This window comes from Triplophysa rosa, linkage group LG1 (assembly GCF_024868665.1).
Source record: "Triplophysa rosa linkage group LG1, Trosa_1v2, whole genome shotgun sequence".
Lineage (NCBI taxonomy): Eukaryota > Metazoa > Chordata > Actinopteri > Cypriniformes > Nemacheilidae > Triplophysa > Triplophysa rosa.
Window position 1 is genome coordinate 15,560,567 of NC_079890.1, and position 22,298 is coordinate 15,582,864.

The window sequence follows — 22,298 nt, forward strand, 5'->3', positions numbered from 1 at the left end:
TTTAAGAAATATCGTAGAACACTGCTTGATGGCATATGACTGTATTTGAAAAACAAAGACTATAACATTGTTTTTTCCTGGATCGTGCAACAGATAAAAAGCAATTCAAATGTATATCTGATGTTGTCTTGAAGCATTCAGTGCAGCTAAATCAATCAAATCTCCAGCAGATAACAGTGCAGTCTATTTATACGAAGGAAGGATCTAACCTCATTTCCTGCTCCAGGCAGGAAGGTTTTGACTTTTATGGTTTTGCCTGGTGCTGGGAAAGGAGATTCCATCACACTCCTCATAAAAGGGTACACCAAAGCAGCTGAGATCCCTCTCCTCCTCTCCACTTCATCCAGGATCTGCATGAAATGAAAGATCAATAAATAAACGAACGGAGAATAAACCAATGCTAACAGGAAGTGCATTAAAAACGTGGTGCTGCTACTGGGTTTATACACTTCAGATGGTGATCGATTTTACGTGGTCTGTTTTGTTTCAGATACGCGCCTGGACGCCGACGGAATTCCGACCTGTCACTATAAAGGCATGTTTTCCATCTACTGCATGAGGTTTACAAGATTTGACAAAAGTGACGAAAACATGCTCTCAATGCAGATGTCCATTAAATATTATGATAGCCGTGGTTGAGTACAGTTTCATACTTTTTTTCTTAGTGGAACATGGAGGTTAAGGAAATAAAAGCAGCGGTTTAACAGGACAGAGAGAGAGCGAGGGATTAAAGAGAGGTTTATACTGAGGCGGATGTTTTTCAATGCCAACACAAGTCTTGTTTCAGCTGTGCCCATGTCTGACAGCCAGAGAGACAGTGTGGCTAGTGGTAGAGGTGTGTACGTATGAGCAAGCCTGAGCTCACCTTGGAAAACAGGTTGAAACAGCCCAGCCGGCTGATGACACAATACACTTCAGGAAGGCGAGGTCCTTTCCCACTAGGCTGCAGGTGCGGGAAAGATTACACAAGCAATTAAATCACACATCATGACATTGCTGCGGGGTCCATAACAATACATGAAAGTTACTAGCTGAGATGTTCCGAGTGGTTGCTACTGAATAATGGACAAGAGTAATAGTGATGGTCTTTCCACTCCAAAGGTAAAAAGAGAGAGAAAGACAGAGAGACCTAGAGCTATAATCACCAGTTGCTTCTCGCTAAAATTAAGGCTTGAAAACGTACAAACCACATCAACGGGCTTCAGGTGAATTAGAATGAAAACACTTTATTTCTTTTTTAAATGGGAGCAAATGTATTTTAAATAATCACTTCTTGTAAAGGAATGGTTCACCCAAAAATTAAAATCCATAATTTTCTCACCCTCTTTTCAAACCTGTATGACTTATTTTCTTCAGCAGAACACAAAAGATTATGTTGGTAACTGAACAACAAGGGTACCCATTTACTTTACTTTAAATCATATGGACACAAAACCAATGCAAGTCCATGATTACTGCTGTTGTTTGGTTACCAACATTCTTCAAAATATCTTCTGTGTCATACAGGTTTGAAATGACAAAAAGGTGAGTAAATGATAACAGAGTTTTGGGGTGAACCGTCCCTTTAAACGTTATCAAACCCATCCTAGATTTGATAAACTACTGTATGTGTCTGGCGTTCGATTCTTTGACATCCCAAAGTAAAACACATGCAAAATAGCACATGGTATCACTCTAAAAGTAAGCAGTTTAATAAAGATTTTCCAGTGTAAACACAGCACAGGTGCAGCTCCACAAAATGAATGAGTTGTCACACACAATCCGCTAAACAATCGGCAGCCTGGCCATTTTCTAAGAATCCAAGCAGGTTTAGTGTCTCTGAAAACACACAGACACAAAGAAGCCCCATTCCTCTTGTCCATATTAGGTATGCAATTCTCCTCTGCTGACTTTTTACAAATGGGTGATTAATTCAAGCATGTTGAGCGGGATTCAGATCCTCAAGAATGCTGCCCTCATGCCAGCCCCCTGGACTTCCTCTCTGCATTGAAAACAGTCAACTCTTCTCTCCACTGGGCCATTCAGACACTCAAATAGACAGAAGCCGAGAAAGAATTTTAACTCAAGAAAACCCAAAAGTCAACGATGAATCACACACATAAAACACATATTCGCCATATCGGCGAAAGCGAGTTTGGAATAAGCAACTGCAGTGACATTAAAACTGTTATAAACAAAGTTCTGTTTTACTATCTCCAGTACAAACGTTTTGGATGTATGAAATGCTTTATCGCTCTCAAAAAAAACATGCTTTACTGAAAAACATGCATTACACATAATAAAAGTCACATATTCTTAATTGCACATTCACAAATTAAAGATTTTAGTCTTCCTTGCATGAAACATGCAATTCATCACCACAGTCAGCACAACCCTCACAAACACATGACCGAAGCTTACGCTACAATGACACACTTTTGCTGGTTTGCGTTTCCACTCTTCTCCTGAGAAACTCTCATTAAACCGGAGGGGAAATGTTTTTTACGAGAATCTGCTGCTCTTTGAGCAAAAAAAAGAGCAAACCATACACTTACTCAAGTGGCTGACCAAACGCCATTACAACTCCATCCATATTCTTGCTCTTTAATTACAATGCGTGACGTAATGTACAGTGCAGTATACAGTCACTAACAAAAACAATGAGAGCCAAACACAGTGAGTGAGAGTAAATATAAGAACGAGACTCACCAGAAGTCGCCTGCAATACCCAAACCGTCTGCTGCCATCTTCTCCAGTGAGCATGAAAGAGAAGGTCTCACTGCAGTAAATCAAAGACAGCCACCATTAGTCCTCAAACCCCCATGCAGATCAGATGATAACAAGAAAGTGTTGAAAACTATTGGAGATTGATGACTTTGCCCTGAGGAGCAACCACTGCGTGAAATGACTTTGTGATGGAGCCGAGACGTATGCAATGAAACCAAAGAACTAGCTGAAAGTACTAAGAGTTTATCAAAAAGTGCGCATGCTTTTGTTTTGCCAGTGAATTTTTATAGAAATTGTAATTTTGCAGTACAGATGATGACTTGATAAATACTGTGGTAACGCAGGCAGTGATACCTGTTGTATTCAGACACGGGGCTCCAGTCTTTGGAATCTGGAAAGCAGAACTGTGGGATAGCCTTGAGTCTCTGCTCAGCCTCCCTCATCTGCTTGGTGAGTCTCTCTAACTGTGAGGGTCAGATAAGAGAAACCAGTAAGAAATGTATCTGATATATTTGCACGTCTACACAAATTCCTTTCAGGTCTTCATTACTATGTGAAATATGTACAGAATACCCTTCCAACTGGGGTCAATCCCTCACCCTTACTGCCCTTATGTCACCAATGGCCTTCTGTTCCATTTTAGAATTGGATGTCACTTGGGTTGACCCTGAGCTGGGGAGCGTGCCAACATTTTCAGCCTCTCAAGGGGACACAATCGGCGAAGCAGATCTCAGCTAATTAAAGAACTATCTCTGTAAGTAAACATAATCGCTATGGCAACCGTTTCCTGCTTACGCCACTTACTGTCAATATGTCCCAACAATAAAAGCTCTAAAAGCATCTGTATCTGGACCCCTGTTTCTAATCGACATGGTGGCATATTTAAAGAATTTAAATCTTAAATCTGTTTCCCAGTCTCCAACTTTAGATATCATTATCTGATGTCATCCAGTATACATAACACTGAAATAGCAGTAAAAATTATTTAAAGTCACACTTCAACATATGTTAGGCTATATATGAAGAGTTTGTTTCCAAAATGAATGTATTTTATTATATTATCATGTTTTTATTGTGGTTTTTTGTGTTAGTTAGCGCTATTCTTTTAGTTATTATGGCTTAAATCAAAACAAATCAACTGCAGTTCGATTGATATTAATTGGAATGCACAATAAAAAACATGATTTTTTATTTTTTTTAAAAACGGAGTTATCTCATTTTGGAAAAAACTCTTCATATATAACCCGGACACTGTTATTTAACAGTATTGTCCATAAAGAGAGTTAAAAATTACTTACTTAAATATAATATATATACAGAGGTGGCCAAAAGTGACATATTTGCTCTTTATTCATTTAGTTTGAATAAATGAAAGATGCATTAAACATTTGGTATGCATGTTGTATTGGTGTGTTTGAAGTGTAAACTGAAGCTCAGTTTAAAGAAGAATTTAAGCTTTAATTACTGCCAGCCTTTTGTTTCCTATGCATTTAATATATTATTTATTTTTAATATATTATATTCCCTGATACAGCGTGGTTTGCCTTTTTGCCAAATCATTTTGTTCAATAAAAACTATTTGTATACCATACAAATCTGATATTTTGATGATTTAGTCAAAACTGTCTGAGGGAACATTCAAAGGGAATATTGTACAAATAAGACCCTTCAGCTACAAGAAAAAAATATTAAATGTTAGTATCAAAAATATATCTCCTTTAAAGGGGGGATGCAACAGTGTTTCATGCATTCTGACTAATTTACAATGTTAAACATACTGGCGTCTCATCCTTAACATGGTCAACATGTCAAAAAACGAGTTGGACGTATGACGTAGTATTTCTGTGCTCGATACACTCCCCCAGCGATTCATATAGGTTTCAGAAAGTTTTTTTAGAATATGAAAATCTGTTTCGTAACAACTTTTCTTAGTCCCTTATTGGACAGTTTTCCCAGAAAAGCACGCGGCACGCCCATGCGTCAACCAAGGAGAGCAGGAGAAGGAGCATGCGCACATGTCACTTTCACTTGTGTGCAGGAGAGAGAGAGAGTACTACGTTCGCAAAGTTCAGCTGTGTTTGTTAGTTCACTGCATTAGGGTGATGAATGTTATATAAACGGTGGATATAACGCTGGATTTGGAGATTGTTTGAAACTGATAGATGGAGCCGTCCCAGCGCTAAAAGATGCTGGACATGAACCGTACGCGGTAAGACAAACTGATGTCTGTGTTTTGTTAGCAATGGGTGCGCACATGCTTTAGTTCCGCCTACCCCTCAACACCCCCCAGCACACGTCGTATGTCTTCGGAAATAATCGTACAGCTGTCTTTGTCTTTTATAAATGTGATCAAACTAAAAACTCTGATATTTGAAAGGTACGATACTATTCTGTAAGTACTCAAGATTAACATGAGATATGTAGAAACTGTCTGAGTTATGGCCACTTTAAAGCCACACTATTGAACTTTTGCTCACGGCTCCCCCATGTGGTTGATAAGCACAATTGTCCAGTTACCAGTGTCGTAAATAATGTCGATGTATAAGCTCCCCTGTGGGCAGCGCAATACACGTGAATTTGTTGACTAAACTGATGAAACCGGCAAATGCAGAAACGATGTTTGGAAACCATTTCGCACTCTTCCACAGGGATGGGCGGGGCTAGGTGTACCGACCAGAACACAGAACTTATAGAGTGTGGTTGTAGTCGCTATGAGGCTGCTCAGATAGCAGCGTGAGTAGAATTCGTCCAGTTAAGAGTTGTTCTACCACTGAAATAATTTTAGAGACATTATTTTAAGGTCGAAAAAACTACAAAGTGTTGCTTTAATGCAGAATCTTTATTATTCACCTTTGGAAACTGGTAGGTGACCTCTGGAGTATAAGAGTTTTTGGTGGGCTTTTTCTTCAACGAGACCACCACAAAGTACTCAAAGAGCTCCCTTTCCTGCCACTCGATCAACTGCAGCTCCAGCGTCCTGTAACTGGGTGCACGGCTCAGGATCGACTGCAGCTTCAGTAGCCTTTGAGTGTGAGCTGTGTAATAAACATCACATTATAGGAAAAAGTAGAACTAGTGCATTGAAAATTGTGCTAGCAACATAAATGTATGTTGTCTTAGATAAAAGCCTCTGCCAAATGCACAAATGTAAATGTAATATGCACAACATGATGTTTATTTAAAGCATTAATATCTGCAGTTCAGTATGCAGCTCATTCTCATCTACTGCTCAGTCCTGACAGTTACATGTGACAAATCACAGGTCATGTGGGCTTGTTTGCTTAGAGAACAGAGACTTTCAGCAACACTCTGAAACACTGGCCACCAGAGACCTTTATTCAACCGTGTGTTTATCCCTCACCTTTGAACCTGTCGTCAGAGTCGCTTTCACTCTCACTGTTGTCATCTACAAACAGAAAAAGAGGTTTGTTTAATGTCAGAAGGCCAACACACGAACATGTCAAACGAAAATTGGGGCACATGTTTTCACCTCTTAGAGATGCTGTTTCCATACTGGAAAGTGAAAGCTTCTTTAGTCTTTTCTTGCCTCGTTTTGTACAGTAGATAGAGTTTATTCTTTGGACCACCTGATGGAAAAAGAAAAAAAATGGACTTTCACACTTACCCGTACGTATACGTTCAACGTGTATTGGACATTTTCAAATTGCACGTTTTAAGGGACTATCGTGTCCAAATGGGAAAGTTATTGATTTAGCTATCAGTGCGCTATATAGTGAGCTTTTAAAAGCCATTGGGACCACTCTACTGCAACTTGTAAAAAGTCTGGAAAGGGAAAAACTGTGAAACTAAATCTCTCAGTCCTTAAGGGCAGTCTTTCGGGGCTGTTCTGTTAACCTGAGAAATGGATTCCATGTTTTTTTTCCCTTTTAAACCCTGCAGCAAATGAGCATTAGAGTTATAGGCATTAAATTGGTGTGTGATAGGAGGAGTTTTTCCTACAAAAACATCAGGGAGCAAAGAAAACTAAAGTGGCTGGAAAGCTTGTGGTCTACACCTAGTTCCCAAGAGCCAGCTGGGAACTCTTACAGAAATAGTGTATATAGAAATAGAAATTCATAATCATTTACAGTATACTTTCTTGTCATTGATATAGTGTGATGTCACACGGGATAAATAATTGCCAAATTTGAGATTTGAATGTGATCATGTGAAAATGACTGTGATCAAGAACGTTGACTTTCATTTTGGTCTGTTTCTTACATAAAACTATCATGTGCCTTTAGAAGACTTTGATTAAACTTTTTTTTTACATTTTTTCTTTTGTGTTCCATGGAAAAATAACAGATTTGGCAAGTAAAGTATGACCATTTAAATTTTGCTGTGAACTACACTTCCATCTAAACTTCCATCCCTTTGGATATTGATCATGCTATTTGTCAACTTATTCTGTTCCTATTGGTATGGAAATTCCTTGTATTACAGATTTTCAAACCCAGCATTGGGTCAAAAGGGGACAAAGCCAACCGTTGGGTTAAATTAACCCTGAAATGTTAAGATTTAACCCAACAATGGGTTAAAACAGCATTTTGGGTTGAAACAACCCAGCATGGGTTAATTTATAACCCAACGGTTGGGTTCGTCCCTTTTTGACCCAATGCTAGGTTGAAAATAACCCAGCATAGTGTAAGCAAATAGCTTTATATTCTATTCCCTCATAAAATAATGTAATTTATGATCATGTTTTACTAAAACATAATTAGACAAATATTCGTTACACAGCAATGCTGAACTAGTGTATAGTCATCAGACTTTATTCTGCTCCAGCATACCTTGGGGACTCGTTTGTGTCTGAGGGAGGCCAGGGTCTCAGTGGTAGGGCTCAGGCTGTCATCTAATAGGCCACAGGGGGAGGAAGGCATGCCCAGCTGGGGCAGCAGCAGCACGTCATCATGGCTGTGCCTCTTAGACAGGCGGGATGGGCGCTGACTCTTTCTGTCTGAAGGACCTGGCAACCGCAGAGACTGACTGCTCGGTTTAGAGGGCAGCTGGTGAGAGGAAAGTTAATAAGAGATTAATCTTTTCGCACAGGTGCGAGGATCAGACATGCATAATTTCAACATTTGTACACAGATAAATGTGCTGCCAAGTGAGGTCATTACGGCTAATGGGTAATATAGCTAAAGCTTCCATAGCAATAGCGCTTAAATATGAAGCACAGATTTGTCATTTTGAACAGCAGGTCCTATCATCGTTATCTTGCAAAGCCAAAGGAACTACCTGGGGAGGCATAATGGACTTCCTGTCCTGGGAGGTCCATATCCTGTTGAGCGAGTCCCGAGACCTCTCGGGTAACAGGCGGGAATTTCTGACCAGAAATCTCCTCACTGGATCTACATCCTCATATGGATTCTCTTTCTCTGTCCGCAGAAGATCAGGGGAGAGAAAGCACAACTCAGACTAAAACCAAACACCAGCTGCATGGGAGCGGACTTAAAAGGTAGCAGGGTAACATGTCTGCTTAAGGAGTGAGTGGGAGACGGAGACGCACTGATAGGGAAAGGGTGGGCAAAAGGTACGGGAGGGGGTGGAAGATGATAATGAGAAGGAGCTGGAGGCACCCGACGGGGTAGCTATTGAGCGCTGGGAGAGGGTTATTCATGGAGGTTTACTGCTAGCCTGCTTGAAACTCGAGTGTATTGTCTCTAAACACAGTTTCTGTTGGACATGAGCCTTTGGACAGCACCCTGTCTCCAGAAGTAGGGGCCAATGATGAGTCAAGATAAGAGAATGCAGACAGTTCAGAATGGAGTCAGGACTCTGTATAGAACTCCTTAGTACTGTTAGAAACATTAGAAACCGATGAAGACTCATCGAGGCATCTGAAATCACATTTAACATCCTTCACATCACATTTAATGTAATAGATGTAGTACACGCTGGATCATCTTATAGCTGGATGCATCTAACTTTTGTTTGTGGTTTAATTTAGCTTTTCTTATGTATGGATCAATAGTGACAAAAGACCTGAAGATATGAATAAAATTGTATTTTACCTTTAAAGGACTTTATGCCAATTGCTAGTAAATTGACAACAGACAACTGAGAGCAATATATTACAAAATCTGATTCCAAAAATGTGTAAAACAAATGCCATTCTGTCTATTTATCGAATTAAATAAATCATTAAAACCACATTTAATATGTTCTAATAGGTTCCAGTTATTAAATAAAAATCGACTTGTGTACAGTTGAGAATCACTAAAATACGCTACCAGTCAAACGTTTTGAGTGAAACGTTTCTCATTATCTTAACAATTTTTGATCTGAAGTTGTATGTTTACATGTCTGAAATTAGTTTCATAGACCAAAACATAATTGTGCAACAGTGCAAATATACAATTTTATTGCAAACTAACATTGTATTTATTAAATGTCTTTGAAATTTATGATTTTGACTGAATAATGAAAAAAGAGCAGCCAATAAGAATATACTTCAATAATGTTTAAAAAGTATGTCAGGGTAAATCCCCAAGAAGCTGCTTGATTTCTGAACATTTCTACAAATTCTAGGCAACGGTTACTATTCTAAAGATGCTAAAATAGCAAAAAAGTTTTATTTTTGCTTTGATTTGATTTAGTATCAACATAATTTTCATAGCATACTATTTTTCTAAAATGTGTTGTCTAAATAGTTTTGTAAAACTTTTGACCAGTAGTGTATACAGCAACCATCTGTGAGCCTATACAACATGTGATTTACTAGAATAATTTTGCCAGATTAATGTTAAATCTGTTTTATCAGACTTCTGTTCTGTCAAAAGAAATACATCAAAATATGTACTTTATTATGCCAATACTTACCTGCCAAAAAATCATAATGAAATCAATAAATGCTGCCAGTTGTCAATTTTAACATAAGGGCATCATAACATATGTCCTACATAAATACAGAGCCCTACTTTTTGCTGCTTTTAACCTTTTTTTTCCATTAAATATGTTAGCCTAGATTGTTATACAACAGAAAGCAATCAGATCAGTTGATCTCGTCGCATCTTGCACAAACGCCGCTTGTGCAACTGTTTATTGTGTGCTGTACACTTCAGTAACACAGAAACAGATGACAGCATAGACAAAAAATGCTGCTAAGTGAGCCTGACCATAATAATCCCTACCACTCCTTTAAAAACACTGGACCCAAATGAAAAGCTTAACAAAACCTTTTAGCACACAAAGTGTTAACCATTACACAAGAGCCTGACCTTAAGAGGTGTACTGCTGAGATCTGCCCCAGTGCCATTAAGCCGACAAGTCACAATGACAGGCCACCAATTACCCAGAATGCTCAGTGAAGCTCCAGAGGAAAGAAAAGTAATGACAGCATGCTGGAGAAATGATACGGCTCTCTGACCAATCAAGTACAGGAAGGTAATAATCAACTTCTCTACTTACAAGAGTTCCACAAAACAACACACGGACAAAAGGGGAAAGAGTGCAGGCACGCCTAACACACACATACATGCTGTGCTTCTGTATACACAATGGGATTTTCACAAAGAGAAAAGGACATTAAGTAAGTGAGCAGTACACAATGTGGGTCTCGCCTTTCCAATACAAGCGACACGGCAGACAACTGTTTTATGGCCAGTTTGATTTCTTCCCAACAGCAACATGCAGTCATGTGAGATGAGGAATGTTCCTCTAACGAATAGGTTTGTGATGTGTAAACACACGTTTTGCCTGAAATGAAAAGCCAAAATCACAAATAAAACATAGGCAGCCTTTTCAAAAAGTTTGCAGATGCTATATTTAAGAAAGACCAGGGAGAAAGGAAATGGCCTCTTTTAGACCTTGTATATCATCTAGGGTTGCAACAACTAATCGATAAAATCGATAATGAAAGAATTTCATTATCGATTAGTTGGTCTGTGACGTCACTTGCTAGCTGCGCAGTTATAAATCAAGCGCATCTTCTTCCCTTTTAAAATTACCGTTTTAGACGTGTCTCTCCGTGGATGCGTCTCTCCGTGCGGCACAAGCTGCGCAGTTTAAAAGTTTAAAGGGGAGAGGTGTTTTAAATGACAAAATGAAAGATTATATTAGTAAAACCCAATTTGTGGCGTTTGCACTTTGCAAAGTACATAATAGGCTAAATACCCTGATTTGGTGGTTTATTTAGTTCAGAGGTGGGAAGTAACAAAGTACTTTTTGAGTATCTGTACTTAAGTATTACTTTTTGAGTATCTGTACTTAAGTACACTTTTTGAGTATCTGTACTTAAGTACACTTTTTGAGTATCTGTACTTAAGTATTACTTTTTGAGTATCTGTACTTAAGTACACTTTTTGAGTATCTGTACTTAAGTATTACTTTTTCTCTTTACTTTTTACTGTACTTCACTACATTTGAATGACAAATATCTCACTTTTCATGGCACAAAAAATGATTTCCTTGGCCGACCGTCCCCTTGCTCCCACGTTTGGGAGAGACAGTTGCTTCTAATATGACACACATGAATCAACTCACCAGGTGTGTTAATTATGGAGACATTCACAACATTTTGGGAGAAGGCTAATGAGTTCAGTTGTGTATACTTTTCTCATATCTGATTTAGTTATTATAAGCAAAAGATGTAATTACATTTTATCCGATTAATCGAAAAAATAATCGTCCAACTAATCGATTATCAAAATAATCGTTAGTTGCAGCCCTAATATCATCATGACATGTATAGGTTCTCCTACAAATGATTTATCTAATGATAAAAGCATTATGACCCTGCCATCTGGAGATATTTGGCCGATGCATTATCGCTATACTAATGTGCAGTACGTACGGAGGATATGTCATACAGTAAAAGCCATCAGCCCAGACTGGCACTGTGCCAGAATGCAATGTGATGCCCCAAAACTGAACCTGTGAGATTCCAGGCCAGAATATGCATGCCATAAACAATGTCTCTTTTTCTTTACTTGTAAAGAATTTCACTAACAAGAGGCTTTGACCGATACTTTGGCATATCTTTCATTTCCACAACAGCCTGAGAAAACAGATCATCTGATCCTCTAACTGCACCGCGGTGCTTCTGGAGGCCCTTTCGTATCTCTCTCAGACCCTATACACCAGTCCCAAGCACTGCTGAGTGCTGACGGCACACGGGGGCCATATATTTTTCTCTGGAACTAATCAGCATTCGTAAAAATGTGCACCCACAACGCTTGATCCCACACTCGAGGTGTTCTGGAACAATAGAGTCTTTGTCGGGGAGAATTCTGAGAGTCACCCGCTTCCAAACCGCTAGAGGCTCATGCACCGCTTGTACCCACTGGTCATCATTGTCTCTAAAGTAAAACTTAGCAAAGGCTCTCTTGCATGAGTTTGCATATTCTTGGCTGTAAAGCTGATATAGAAACTTAAGTTGCTACAAACTTCCCACAGAACCTGTCTGTTTTCAGCAGGCTCTAATTCAGCCAGGTTTCATTACAGCATCTGATGCCTTTGCATTTACAGCGCAGCCACAGAACAAGACCCATGAACACTGTAACAATGCCAAGCCCCTCGGGGTCTAAGCATTAGTGCAAACAGGCTGTTTCCTACCAGGAAGGAATTTAGCACATAAAACAGGCCAGTGCCACATGCCAGTACTTCATCACCTTCAGTAGACAAAAAAGTAAATTAACTCAGTGCTTGTGGAATCAGCAGGCAATATAAAATAATGCAAGGGGACCCATGAGCAGAGCAATGTCTGTTTACCACTATGGGAAGCAATAATGCAATAACTTTAATGTTACATTTGAGAAAAAGGCATATTAAACAAACTGTTCCAAAGTAAACATTCCCTATACTTAAATAATACTATTAAGTAATGTTATAAAGAAGTTAATGTCAAAGAATAAATATTTTACTATTTAAGTTTTTCTTATATCTTCATGTCTTCGTTCGAATACAAGGTATGATGTGCATTATTTTCAGCTTCAATTTACAATCAAATGGAAACCAGTAGAAACCGTCACCAACCGTTCTTACCCACTATGTCCTCATAGGTGTTCTCCTCCAGTGTGCTCTTGGAGCTGGGCCGACTGTGGTTCTCTGTGGAGGCTGTGCCGTTCTCTGTGGGTGAGGAAGGGTACGAGGACAGCAGGCTGAGAGCATCCTCTGACTCACAAGATTCTCTAGAACCAGACAGAAATAAAGAAAAAAATATACAGCTTTTGACCTGAAAAAGTGAAGAGTATTTCTAGTGGCTTGTCTTAAGGCAAACATCTCTCATCTGGACAATGATAATCAGGCCAGACCACCTGAGAAGATGAAAGCGTCTTTCACATGTGAGGACCTTAAATACAGCCAATCTCTCAATAGTTCTTTTAGAAGATGCTGATTGCAATATATTGCAAAATTAGAGATTTCAACAACATTTGTGTTATTGATCAAATATTGATAAAAACGCCACAAAGTCACACATTTGTATGGCTAAACAAGAGTATTAGGTATTGGATGAAAACATGCAGTCATTAACATGTTCATTTAGTTCAAAAGACATTCACAAGCTCACTGCCTGCCTCTAAACAGTCAACTTTGCACCAGCCACAGGAATGTCAAACACGGGCTCAGATGCAGAGAAGTAGAAACACTCCTGCCCATGAGGTTCTCTATCATGAGAACCTGGCAGTTCTCCATAGCCAGTAACTGGGCTAAAATAATCCATGTGCCAAAATTCATTCCAAATGCCATGAGGAATATGAGCTTTAAACATAATGAGAGCCCTCAAGAAAAAACAAAGCAGTGGCAGTATGAAGCAGCGTTATATCATCATAATGAGAGGAGATGAAGGAAGTCTTTGAACATCCACAACATATCATTTTCTCTATTGTTCCAGCTCACTGTGGCAAATGAACGCAGTCAGTGAGACTCTTTTAAGGTTGTGGTCTCTAAAAACGGCCCAAAAAAGTGTTTGATACAGATAAAGCTACTGCTGATACTATTTTCAGACACTTAACTAAATTTGGAAAATGAAATATTAATGAAACATTGCCTGTTTCGTTAGCACCCGCAGGCCGTTCGGCATTGTCAGTTTAAATCCATCTCAATGTGAGGATAAAAAAGACACTGTGCTATACATAGAAGTCTTGAAAAACAAGACAGTGTAATAAAGTAACATTTCACGCCACACTGGCTTTGGAAATGAAGACAACAATTTACCTAATATGGTAAATTTATGAAACCCTGAGAAAACAAGCATCTCCATGTTGATCCCTGCTTGCCATCAAATGCCTGACAGGAAATTTCATTTTGCTTACTTGATTTGTAACATAAGACTGTGAGAATATGCAGTCAGAAACAAAAGCCAATAATTTATAGTTCAGAGTTACATCAACAAAACAAATGCTTGGCCTGTAATCATTTTCCCTTTCAACATTCCTTAGACAAGTTTTATATACTTTATTATCCAAGAAAAATAAATGAGCTCTTGTTCGTGGAGGAACTCTTCCACTTAGTGGAAATACACAGATTCAATAGAAACCATCACAGAAATTCTAATGGTTACCATTTTAAAACACTATTGTGAACCATTAGCTTTTCCATTAAATCCAGTGCTCGAACTGAAGGGGGGGGTTAGGGTTATCTGGGACCCCATAAGATATAAAAATAGACTTAGTGGGTCCTTTTCTATTACGTCTATTTTTAGGTGACTTTAAAAATGTAAGTGCTTGATATTGATAGACATTTAAACTCAGTGATATATTTAGAATTGTTTTACATATTTATTTCTATTAAAAATTATTTTAAAATATGTTTTAAAGGAGTGGTGCAACTGTGTGTCATGCATTCTGACTTCTTTACAATGTTAAACGTGCTGTCTTCTCATGCTTAACATGGTTAACTTGTGAAAAAAGGAGTTGGGCGTATTACGCAGTATTTCTGTGCTCGATACACTCCCCCAGCGATCGTGCAGGTTTTGGAAAGTTTTTTCGAACATATAAAACTGTTTCGTAACAATTTTTCTTAGTGCCTTATTGGACAATTCTCCCGGAAAAGCACGCGGCAGCAAGGAGAGCAGGAGAAGGAGCATGCGCAGACGTCACTTTCACTTGTGTGCAGGAGAGAGAGAGAGAGCATATGTTCGCGAAGTTCAGGTGTTTGTTTGTTCACTGCATTTGGGTGATGAATGTTATATAAACGGTGGATATAACGCTGGATTTGGAGATCGTTTGAAACTGATATATGGAGCTGTCCCAGCGCTAAAAGATGCCGGACATGAACCGCATGCGGTGAGTTAAACTGATGTCTGTGTTTTGTTGGCAATGGATGCGCACGTGCTTTAGTTCAGCCTACCCCTGCCCCCCGCACGCGCCATATGCTTTCGGAAATAATCGTACAGCTGTATCTGTCTTTTATAAATGTGATCAAACTAAATACTCTTTTAAGATACAAAGTATGCAATACTATTCTATAGGTACTCAAGATTAATATGAGATTGGCAGAAACCGCGTGTGTTAGGGCCGCTTTAAGATTATTGGTCCCACCCTAAAAAAACATCGTGGGGACTCTCCATAAGACACGATTCAATTTGAGCACTGATTAAAACCATTACAAATTCCTTTTTGTAGTGTGTTTTGGGCATTATTCTATCTGCCAGATAACATCACACCAATAGAATTCATACACATACTGTACCAGTAGACACCATTATAGTTTCCATTAAAACCAATACAATTCCCATTATAACCATTAAATCCATTTCAATTTCTATTGTGTTTTGATAAATTCAATCTAGTTTTTCATGCCCTAGAAGCAATAAAAACACACAGGAAAAACATCCTGAGGTTGTCAAAATTCATGCATGAAAGGAAAACAATTAAGAAGGAATTACATTTTCATTATTGGGTGAATTAAAATTTAAACATTAAGGTGAGTAACTAGAAGGTTGCCAGTTTAATCCCCTAAAGGAGCAAGTCATGAGCCATCATCATTGTCCCCTTGAGCAAGACATTTATCTCCACAATGCTCTAAGAACACCATAACACTCCAGGAACATTGTACAGTAAATCGCTTTGAATAAAAGAATCCGCTAAGTAATAAAATACTACTATGCTGACAGCCATGTCATTCATATCATGTGGAAAAGAATCACATTTCTTACCTATCTTGAGTCTTCCTAGGCAAGCTTTCGTCAGTCTTGGAATTTCTCATTACAGCAGGTGCCGGGGTTGAGGGAAGTGGAGGGGGAGATTCAGTGGTGGGAGGTAGTCCATTACTGGGCATCAAGCCCCTGTTGTTCCGGTTGGCATCATACTCAAATGTTCGTTTGGGCTTAGGCAAAGGGTTCACTGTGGGTCCAGAAGAGTCCTGTGCAGAGGGGAGTTCTGGACTCTCAGACCTCATAGAGCTGATGCTAAACCTCTGCCTGAGCTTTGAGAGTCTTTCAGAGCCTGGAGAAGCTTCAGGCTCAGTGGCCACGGAGCAGATGCTGCTCCGCTTGCTGCCACAAGTGCTGTCTAAATCTTCTGTTCCACTAATATTGAAAGACTTCTGTCTGGACTTGTCAAGACCATAACAATTGCTAAGATACTGCGGTGGTGACGGAGAGGGCCTTTCCTTCAAGGCTTGTTCAATCTTTTGTATCCGACTGAGGACGGCTGAGGTCTCCTTACGCGCAGAGAGCGTACGCAGGAAAATCCCTGAGGACTCAGCCTTTGAAGGTCTCTTCTGGAATCTTACAGGAGCTTCTCTATCAGATGCACGTTCATCTTCCTCAGTCTCGGGGTAGGAACACTCTGAAAATGCTGTGCTCATCCTCCTCATACCTTTAAAGTCAAAGGTTTTCTCGCTGCAGGGTGAGGACAGCAGGCTTGGGCAACCCTCACTGCCACCTCCAGGCCTCTTCTCCAAGCAAAGGCTCATTCTAGGCAGAGCCGCATTCCGACCCTCCCATTCTGAGATTTTTTTGCGTATGGGGACGGATGAAGTGGAGGTTCCAGTACAGCTGAGTGAGAGTGTGCGTTTGTGCCCAAGGTTGGTGGTGGGTCCTATGGAAAGGGTACTCCAGCTGAGTGGACCAGTATTCAGTCCATCCCCCACAAGGGGGCCTTGTTGTGGCTGGTTCTCCTTCTGCTCCTGGTTGTCTCTACTTGATGGCTTATGGATGGTGAGCTTCTTGTCCAGACACGCGATGCTCCGAGATTTGGTGAGCCTGGTTTGACATTCAAAGTCAGTGGAGAGTGAGAAACCACTTCTTAGACTGGCTGTCTTACAGCTCCAGTTCCTTTGGCTCCAAAGTTTAGAGTCAGCTTTTGCGTACCTTCCCGGCTGACTGTCCTCACCGCCACTGAGGTGAGAAGAACTTGGCTCTTTTCCAGTAGAAAGTGGTGAAGACACAGACTGACACCTGAAACAAGAGCAACCAGCAGTGACTCAGAAATCTTTCACAAATTGTGGTTGGCAAATAAATATGAAAAGTCATGCGCAAAAAAATCTCTTTTAACCCAAACGAGTAAATACTAAGTTTTGTAATGTTTTCTAACCAGAACATGTCTAAAGACATGATCATGCAATGTTTCAGAAAATGTAAGTGCGAGAACTTTAAAAGATGGATTCCAGATCAAAGGGAATGTTAGGTAGGACTAACATGGGATAAAATAACAATCTGACATAATTTTGGAACAGCTAAAACCTCTCACATAAAGCCAATGCAAACACAGAAGAACAGTCAAAAAACATACTTAGATTCTTCCACATAATCAGTCTGGGAACATTCATATAAACCTCCCAATCAAAAGCTATTGAAACCATTAATTATTATTAAGGGATAAAGAATAAAGGAACTCACCCTCATCAACCCTTAGTGTTTTTTCTTAGCTGTGTGTAGCAACTGTTTCTCTTTGTCTACATGTCAACCTCTGTCTCCTCATCATTCCCAGGCCCATTGTTCACTCTGCAAACAGCCGCTGCTGACTGCTGAGCAGTATGATTAAAGACTCTGCTGACCTCATTTCAGTATCTTCAGACGCACAAACACTTTCTCATCCACCTCAAAATCTAGTGCTGTTTCTGAGCTTCCAGGAACTAAAACTAAACTTGGCCCACACCTCAGTGAAATTGAGGCAAGCAGATCTGATGTCACAGCAGTGGTTAGAATAACAAATGCAAGCTGGGAGGAGGCCAAGAGAATGATCCAGGGTGCAGGTTGGGACAGATCAACAAAATATCTCACCATAACGCCCTATAAAGGGTAGAGAAACGCCACTCCACCAGAAGCCTTGCAGGTCTTACTTTAGAATGACTGTATAGTCATCCTCCTCATGTGAAACATTCACAAAATATATCATCATCAATGTTACACATCACATTGGCTGTCTGTACAGACTAACCAAATTTTTTTTCTGTTTTTGAAAAGTTTAGTTTTCCTTGTGTTGTTATCTTTAATTTAAAACACCCCAAACTCATGGCAATCAAAAAGACCTGATATGAGTCTTCATCATTCTTCATCTAGGGATCATCATTTACTCACTTTCCATGTGTTCTAAATCTGTTTACATTTCTTTGTTCTGATGAACAATGATAAAGATATTTGAAAGAATGATTATAACCAAAGAGTTCTTGTACCCGGCAGGGCTGTAAAGTGTCGCACATGCTACGAAAAAAACGGTCTGTGCTATGAATAAATTTAATAGAGCAGTGATACAGGTGCATTAGACAGAGCCACTTGTTTGTGTGAAGTGAGTTTGTCGTTGTGCTTGTTCGTGTGTGAGGTTAACTAACTAATGGCACATCACTATTTATTTTCGTTTTGCGATTAAAACTTGTTTTCCGGCTGCATTGAGTCCATTGATCTAGAGCCCTATGATCTGTGAGATGTGAGAAAACATGGAAGGAATCAAGATAGCAGAATTCTACTATTTAAATATGTCCTCTGCTTGTTCTGCGTGTCTATGAGTGAATGAGTTGCGCACACCTATACAATAAGGTGACCGTTTTCCGGGGACAGTCCCTGTTTTTGGTGTTCTGTCCACGACTGGAGCTGTCCAAAACAATCAGAAAATACACTGAAAAAACCCGATAAACATATGCTGCGGATTACCAGAGCAACCATGTAGTAGTTATTTACACCAGCAGAGGGGGCTGTAAGATACACTAATTACTTATGCTGCTTTCACATTATAAGCGACTTTGTCGCTGCAAGTCGCCAGTGGGCGTTCCCACTAGTGGTTGCCTGAGTGACGACATCCACTGATCACGTTAGCTCTACCATCTTCCTATTGGCTGTCCACTGATCACGTTAGCTCTACCATCTTCCTATTGGCTGTCGCTTCTGAATGTCGCTCTTCATTTGCATGAAGTTGAAGGTTTCTTAAATTTGTTGCATGGCTAGACACACCCATCTGGTCGCCAACGGTTGCGACTGCTCGTGTCGCCGGAAGTCTCCAGCTCTCCATTGTAATGAATGGGATTATGTTGCTTTGTCGCTTATAATCTGAACGCAGCTTTAGTCGTGTGCCGCTGAGCGATGAAGAATGTACGACGAGACATGAGAAAGCATCATCAAGTTATTATCAAATATCAAAAGACTAGAGTAAAAGTGATCGGGTTCAAGGTACTAACTACTCATTTTAAATTAAAGTAAAACTTTTTGTATGCGTTATATAACAGGGTTAGGCCAGGGAGCTGGATTGTTTTGTACGAAATTTTAAACTTTAACATAACTTTCCGTCGTCACAACACAGAATTCCCATCACCGATCTAGTGATTCCCACATATACGTTAAAATAATTTATCTAAGCAATAGCAATTACACTGACAACTACCACATTCGCAGAAAGGACATGTGCTCAAAATTTGCGTAAAATGCAAATAAAAAGCTTAAAGAGTACATTCTTCGAGATCATAAAAAATACATTTCATGAAGTGTTTAATTTTGCCGTGTTTGAATGTAAGCAATCTGCCAAGTTGTAAATCCGAAGGTGAACGAATAACAAAGTTATTAGCTTATAAAAAAGGTAATCGACTCTGAATCACGCGAACAAGTCATGACCTGTCCGAATCTTTAACCACAATGTATCTACTTCACTAGAAATAATCCCCGCCTAGGACTGACTGCAAAAACTTAACTCTCTCCTCCCCAAACACTGTACTAGCTCGTTCGTGACATGTGCATCATGTCTAAGAGAAGCTGTGTTCTATGTAGTGAAACTAAGTCAGTCTTATTTTCACTACCAAAGGAAGAACTTCTGAGGAAGAAATGGTTACTATTTATTTTTCAAACGACACCAAAGGAGTATAAACCGAACGTTTTACTTTGCGCGCGTCATTTTACCGAAGATTGCTTCATCAATCTTGGCGCCTTTACTACAGGATACATTAAACGTCTTTCCTTAAAAGATGTTGCAATACCAACTTTATTTGGACCTGTAAGCTCCACCGAATCACAACCTGTAAGTGTGACTCTTTATTTTTGTCTTTACTTAAAATTAAATTTGTGTGACGTTATCTCATGTCTGTGTTTAGCTAACGTTACCGTTATTTTTGGGGTTGTTACTGTTTGTTTACCTAACGTTAGCTATAAACTCGTTGCGCTAATGTATGTGTTCAACCATATTAACTCACAAAGTCTTTATTTCAAGAACTGCTTGGTGTACTATAGTTATAATAACATCTGAAGATACGAACACCGTACACTGTATGCCGTGATAACTAACTGTTACAAGAGAAGTGTCTAAAACAGTCCTTTTTCTTACTGGCATCTGTATAAGGATTAAAGAATGATTCGTCAGACTCGGGCTCGAACTGGTAAGGTAAAATCGACGCCATCTCTCTCTATACACTGTTAATATCCAACCACCTGCAAACCGTAATACAGTAGTAATGATAGGCGGTCCATTTGCGACACATGCTGAACGCGTTTGACCAATCACAGCAGACTAGACCATTTGACCAATCACAGCAGACTACACTATCTGACCAATCAGATCAGACTACGCTGGCGGAAAGGCGGAGATTACACAGATGAATCGCGGAACGAATCATTTGAGAGTCAGTCAAGAAGTAAGGTAATAAAAACTGCTTATTATTATGAAATAATAGTATTTTTACATCATGTATGTACATAAACTTGTTGTCGGACACTCCATAAACCAAAATAAGCCCTTAAAAATATTGAGGAATGTACTCTTTAATGTAAAGGTCCATTTCCAAAACCACAAACATTGTAAAATGTTTTTCCATAGAGTTTTTAAAACCAGTTATGGTCAGTTTGATCTGCAAAAAATCTTAAACTATTGTAATTAATTGTAATGGTACAAAAACTATTAATAATTACGTGCAACAAAAAAAAGACAAAAATGTTTTGTCCCCGTTTTTTAATTGATTGATTATAGCAAATGAGATTTCAATTATATTTTGACCATTTAACTAGGAAATGTCCCCGGTTTTCATAAAAAAATCTGGTCACCTTACTATACAAGGACATGAACACATGAACTTCATCTACAGAGTTGTTCTAAGTTTATTTTACGAGCACTTCACTGTTTGTGTGAAGCCACTGTCATAAATGATTGCTGTTTCTATAACAGCAATAATAAGCTCGTGTAACATCCTTTACACAAGAAAAACATTAGCTTCAGCTTCTTTCACTGAGTCCACCATGAGTTCATGTCTATGGTCTGAGGAGGTCCTCTAAGAGCTCTGATAGGGCCAGTAAAAACAAGTCCAGCTCTGGGGAAGCCAGCTGGTCTGGCCACACATGGACCAAGGGAAAGCCAATGCCGTTCTGCCTGTTCCTGGGTCTTGAGGGCAGTGTCAACCACAGGCCATTTCCTGTTTGAAAGCCATGCCAGCATGGTGAAGCTATGCACTTCCATGAACAGTTGAACACACATCAAAAAGCAACATATCAAGCCCAGATCCAGTGGGTTTTCCCCCACAAAAATGTGAATATTTCATTTATGACCGAGTTATTTTTTTAACTATTATCTTTGCTATTAAAAGCGCATATTCTTAGTGTTAGGCCTACCTACCGCCACCCCATCTGACATAAATCTGCCTCTTCAGCATTCTCCTTTGCCTGTGATTTACAGCAGAAGCTTTAATATCCATGTCTAGGAAGAGAGGCTCTACAGAGGGTAGCAGAATCTACGCCATCATTTTTCTCTGCACTTATTCACATAAATCACAATTTCCTTTTGTAAATATCTCTGACATCAGAGAGCGTGGATAGATAATTATGAAAGCAACTCCTATAGCTCTTTACAGAATGTTTTTCTTCACTTGTTTCTTATCCAATAACTATCTGATACTTACCGGAAAGCTTCACAGAACGAAGCCTCGTGTCCACAAATAGAACAAAGACTATTTGAGGCTTCCAGGCAGAGTTTGAAAAACATTGATTTAGTTGATTTACAATCAATCTAAATATAACATGAATCAAAAAACTACCAAACATATTTCAACACCTACATAACATTAACAATATGAACTGCAAATCCACTATAACTGCTTAATGTATGATGAGTCAATATGTATTTATATTTAAACACAATCGATAGACTGTCTACTGAAATAATAGTCCATATACAAGACCATCTGTTTTTCTACAGAGATCATACAAGTAGTGAGTAGAGACCCTGATTTACCCCAGAACA

At 39.3% G+C, this 22,298-nt stretch overlaps 1 protein-coding gene across 3 annotated transcripts in view; it reads right to left on the reverse strand.

Annotated features, from left to right (window-relative positions):
* The window catches only part of dennd2b (DENN domain containing 2B), a 68,094-nt gene that overhangs the window by 11,930 nt on the left and 33,866 nt on the right, over positions 1 to 22,298 (reverse strand). For 2 of the 3 annotated variants that reach the window (XM_057329481.1, XM_057329472.1), the window contains exons 3-13: positions 15,806 to 17,050; positions 12,682 to 12,836; positions 7,945 to 8,084; positions 7,497 to 7,712; positions 6,197 to 6,293; positions 6,068 to 6,112; positions 5,557 to 5,741; positions 3,061 to 3,170; positions 2,689 to 2,758; positions 866 to 943; positions 210 to 350 (exon numbers count right to left, since the gene is read on the reverse strand). In XM_057329481.1, coding sequence (XP_057185464.1) covers positions 210 to 350; positions 866 to 943; positions 2,689 to 2,758; positions 3,061 to 3,170; positions 5,557 to 5,741; positions 6,068 to 6,112; positions 6,197 to 6,293; positions 7,497 to 7,712; positions 7,945 to 8,084; positions 12,682 to 12,836; positions 15,806 to 17,050 — 2,482 coding nt within the window. The remainder of the gene's footprint in view (positions 1 to 209; positions 351 to 865; positions 944 to 2,688; positions 2,759 to 3,060; positions 3,171 to 5,556; positions 5,742 to 6,067; positions 6,113 to 6,196; positions 6,294 to 7,496; positions 7,713 to 7,944; positions 8,085 to 12,681; positions 12,837 to 15,805; positions 17,051 to 22,298) is intronic. The other variant, XM_057329489.1, reaches the window with a different exon arrangement.